This window comes from Myxocyprinus asiaticus, chromosome 11 (assembly GCF_019703515.2).
Source record: "Myxocyprinus asiaticus isolate MX2 ecotype Aquarium Trade chromosome 11, UBuf_Myxa_2, whole genome shotgun sequence".
In the NCBI taxonomy this organism is placed as follows: Eukaryota; Metazoa; Chordata; class Actinopteri; order Cypriniformes; family Catostomidae; genus Myxocyprinus; species Myxocyprinus asiaticus.
In genome coordinates, this window is record NC_059354.1 from 17,833,771 (window position 1) to 17,838,610 (window position 4,840).

Genomic DNA, 4,840 nt, shown 5'->3' on the forward strand with positions numbered 1-4,840 from the left:
GTTGTATTTATGATTATCTCAGATGTCAGACATCACAACGAGAAAGTTAAGATATGCACAGCTCCTAACACTAAGCACTTCTCATCCTGGTTTGATTTTCATGACATCTCAAGTATTCTATAAAGAAATGAATCTGCATTGTGATTAGATCAGTCAGTGTGAGCCCCTGCAACAGGGGGGCTTTTTACATCTAATTCTATCCTTTCACTTGCTAAGTTTGGACAGCTTTAGCCCCTGTGCCTTGCATATAAAGAAAAAAAGAGTGGAAGTGCGGAAACAAACATATGGGTTGGGAAGGATTTGTGTGCTCGCAGGAAATTCTGCTCAAATTGGATAGTCATTTTTCCACATGGATTTAGCACTTTTAGCCAACAGATTATTTGTGACTGTAATAAGAAAACCAGTTTAATATATTTAAATGAGTTTCTGAGCTTTTTACATTGACTCAGTATTGCCAAACTTTGATGTGGAAATCGCAAAATGTTAATTGTATGATGACTATAAATATTTGGTCTCGACATAATTATAATTTGAGCAGGATTTTTTCACCGAGAATAAGAAATGAGTAAGGTTTTGCGACGTTCTGCATGCTTTACGAAAACAGCCTACAGAATTTTTTCACTCTCCGAAGAAAAGTTTCTTGATAGACCAGACCCTTCGCAAAACGACCAATCAAATGCAAGACACAAAGGAAAACAAAACCCGTGATTGGTCTAAATCGCTATTGGTTTCAAGGCGCCCTGCATCGAGGGGTAGTGAATCTGAATGAGGGGCGTGTTAAAACCGACGGCACATTATTGTATGTGCGCCTCTCTTGCGCTTAAACCTTGCAGTCAGTGAGAAATTGAAGAAGCGCGTCTATCAGCAGACAGGAGACGAGAGAGGAAAGCGCACTCAACTAAAGATATCCGACAGAAGCGTCTCAGCACGGATACGTTTCTAAATTCATTAGATATACACACTTACACGCGGGATTTGGTGAACACCGGAGCCGGACGGAAAACTTTAATTAACGGTGAACAGATTCTCTCGCGAACCCTGAAGGAAAAAAAAAAAAAAATGAGCTCCTTGTGGATTTAGTTTGGATGTATTTGTGGCTCTGCGGTCGCTTCTTTTAAGTTTTCGTTAACTTTTTACTTTTTTATGGACATTTCGTCACGAGTTTTCTTCCGAAATCGGCTCATTTGCATAACATGATTGCTTTCGGACCACGAGTGTCGTGGTGTTGACGAAAAGGCACCGGGAGTATTGTCACAGAGAAACTTTTTTTCTTCTTCTTTTTCTAGTATTTGTCGGCTTTCCTCAAAATGCAGCACTGTTGTGGGATTACAAAATATTTTCTTGTGTTTTTTTGCCTGGCCTTGCAGCCATCCTGCGGCCAGTATCACGGAGAGAAGGGCATTTCCATTCCCGAACACGGCTTCTGCCAGCCCATATCGATCCCTCTGTGTACGGACATTGCCTACAATCAAACCATTATGCCTAACCTTTTGGGTCACACCAATCAGGAGGACGCCGGACTGGAAGTGCACCAGTTCTACCCTCTCGTCAAAGTCCAGTGCTCGATGGACCTGAAGTTCTTCCTCTGCTCCATGTACGCACCGGTGTGCACGGTGCTCGAGCAAGCCATCCCGCCGTGTCGCTCCCTGTGTGAGCGGGCGAGACAGGGCTGCGAGGCCCTCATGAACAAGTTCGGCTTCCAGTGGCCCGAGAGACTCCGCTGCGAGAATTTCCCCGTCCACGGCGCGGGAGAGATCTGCGTGGGCCAGAACACGTCGGACTCTGGAAGCCCGACATCTGACCCGACGCCCTACGTACCCGAACTGATCACGTTAGGGCCAAGCGTGGTCAGACCCAGTCAGCAATTCACATGCCCACTGCAGCTGAAAGTGCCCACTTACCTCAAGTACCACTTCATGGGCGAAAAAGACTGTGGTGCGCCATGCGAGCCCACTAAACCCAACGGATTGATGTATTTCCGGGAGGAGGAGGTCAAATTCGGCCGGCTTTGGGTGGGCATTTGGTCCATTTTGTGTTGCGTTAGTACCCTGTTCACTGTGCTCACATACTTGGTGGACATGAGGCGGTTTCGCTACCCAGAGAGGCCCATCATCTTCCTCTCGGGCTGCTATTTCATGGTGGCCGTCGCCTACGCGGCAGGTTTTTTCTTTGAAGACAAAGTAGTTTGCATTGACAAGTTTAACGATGATGGCTACAAGACTGTGGCCCAGGGCACGAAGAAAGAGGGATGCACTATTCTCTTCATGATCCTCTACTTCTTCGGCATGGCAAGCTCAATTTGGTGGGTCATTCTGTCCCTCACATGGTTCCTCTCTGCGGGAATGAAGTGGGGTCACGAAGCTATCGAGGCCAACTCTCAGTACTTCCACCTCGCTGCTTGGGCTGTGCCAGCAGTTAAGACTATTACCATTCTCGCCATGGGACAAGTGGACGGTGACCTCCTCACCGGGGTGTGCTACGTTGGCATCTACAACGTGGACTCCCTGCGCGGGTTCGTGCTGGCGCCGCTCTTCGTCTACCTCTTCATCGGCACCTCTTTTCTCCTGGCCGGGTTCGTGTCACTTTTCCGCATCAGAACCATCATGAAGCACGACGGCACCAAGACGGAGAAGCTGGAGAAGCTGATGGTGCGCATCGGCGTGTTCAGCGTGCTCTACACGGTACCGGCGACGATTGTAATCGCCTGTTATTTCTATGAGCAGGCTTTCCGAGAGCAGTGGGAGAAAACCTGGCACATGCAAACGTGTAAGCGCTTTGCTGTCCCTTGCCCAGTCAATAACTTTGCCCCCATGTCTCCGGATTTCACCGTCTTCATGATAAAGTATCTGATGACCATGATCGTGGGAATCACCTCTGGATTTTGGATATGGTCTGGGAAGACCCTGCAGTCTTGGCGCAGGTTTTATAAAAGGCTCAGTAATAGTAATCAAGGGGAGACAACGGTATGAAAAATTAGACCCGATCGACCATGTCGTCCAGATGTACTTTGTGTGCAACTTTAGTCCGAGATGAACTTTTACATGTCGATTGAACTCAATGGACACACATTGCGCCTAAAGGTGTTTCCACAGTGAAGACGGACCACCGGGCCACATCATGAACAGTGTTATCTGCCAGAGTCTGTTTGAACCATCGGTTTTGCTCATATGTATATGGGGGGAAAAGACATTTGACTATATTTTTGTGTAACAAAATGTAATTTGCAGATGCGATCTCTGTAGACGTATACATTTCATGCAGTGCTTAATGCTTTGGCACACTTTGCAATGTTCACGGTTCTGTATACATGAGATTTGGACGTAATTTGCCTTATACGTGTACCATCCCATGTTTTAGCTCTAGGGACTTGTATGACTTTCCCAGCCCTCCGTTGACAATCATGCATACGTCTTTGGCATAAATGGACCTTGAAATGCGCGTTAGGATTGGGGATAGTTTTATGCATGTGTACAGCTGTGAATTTATGTGCAAGCTCCCTTTAAACGATGTAACGTGTAAATAATCACCTTTTCTCAAAGAGTATATGTATTTATGAAAATAATCGTGCTGTTTTTTTTTTTTAAATGATTTTTAACATTTCGTAAGAGACCTTTGTATCTGTACAGTTTCGCTGAATAAAATAATTAGATTTTTAGTGAACTGCCTCACTTGTTTAATTCAGTTGACATTAATGGTTGTTGGTCTGGCCTGTATTCTTAATTTCTAAACCAGTTTCATATTTAACATTCTGAACAGGAGGCACCACGACCACGTGTTACATTTTATGTTTTTAGAACTGACATTTAGTGATACAGACCAAAGAATGACTTCTTTGAATAGTAAATGAGCAAGCCCCAAATAAGATCAAGTGCTTAGTTATATTTTCTAATATGTTTTGAGAGACTTTTTTTTTTCCTGTGGGAAATTAATTTGATCAGAAAAAGTACCAAAAAAAAAAAGGGTGAGAATTTGGACCGCGGTGCTATTAAACTAAACGAATAAAACATATAAAACATTATATGATAAAACATTTGTCTTTGTCACAGAAACTCGTGCAGCTTAACCGAAAAAAAGTTTAAGACCAATGCTTTGGCGCCACCCTTAGGTGATTGATATATTGCCTGTACTGAAATCATAATTATATTTTATTTTATTTTTTTAAACGTTTTTTTACGTTTTTTTATGAAATGCAAAAAAATAATAATAATAATAAAATAATAATTCACGAACAAAAGATGCGTTGTTTCTTTTGTACGCAGAAAATCAACAACTGTAATGTAAAACTTTTTGTAACGCTGTAAAACTGTAATGCTTACTATTGTTTTTCTTGTGATCACTTTTTAAGAATTGACAATACCAATGTGCATATTGAAAAGGAATCACAAAAACTAGGTCCTATTTGATTGGATGTGAATGGTCATGAGTCATGTTCTTAACACTAATTACAATCTTGCAGGAAATTCTTGAATGCTTACAGTAAAAGCTACAGTATGTAATCAAGATCACAGTAGGGTAGACAGAGTATAGTTGTAACAGAGTACAGTTACAATGTGAAGACTTCCCTTCTCATGCAAGTTGGAACTGTCATTGTCAGTGTGCGCATTTACATTAGCATCCTCTGTGTGGGAAGTTTGATGGACATAGTCCACATTGATGCCAAATTATTAGATAACATCTAATGATTTTGCATGCAATAATTTTTTTTTCTTACTCCTTTTTTGAGGATGATTATGAAAGGAAACTTTGCTTGCTGGAATTATTGATTTGTCTACTTAAAATTAATGTATTTTTATATATGCTAGGATACAAGGTCACGTTTATTCAGTCAGAAATCTTAGAT

At 42.4% G+C, this 4,840-nt stretch overlaps 1 protein-coding gene across 1 annotated transcript; it reads left to right on the forward strand.

Annotated features, from left to right (window-relative positions):
• The first annotated feature begins 844 nt into the window (after positions 1 to 844).
• On the forward strand, positions 845 to 4,223 carry LOC127448451 (frizzled-7-A-like). Its single transcript, XM_051710974.1, has one exon. It carries the CDS (start codon positions 1,308 to 1,310, stop codon positions 2,967 to 2,969), a length of 1,662 nt encoding a protein of 553 aa, XP_051566934.1. The 5' UTR covers positions 845 to 1,307; the 3' UTR covers positions 2,970 to 4,223.
• The last annotated feature ends 617 nt before the right edge of the window (positions 4,224 to 4,840 follow it).

Bases quoted from the DNA above. Each gene is read 5' to 3' on its own strand.
- LOC127448451 (XM_051710974.1), top strand. From the start codon at position 1,308: ATGCAGCACTGTTGTGGGATTACAAAATATTTTCTTGTGTTTTTTTGC.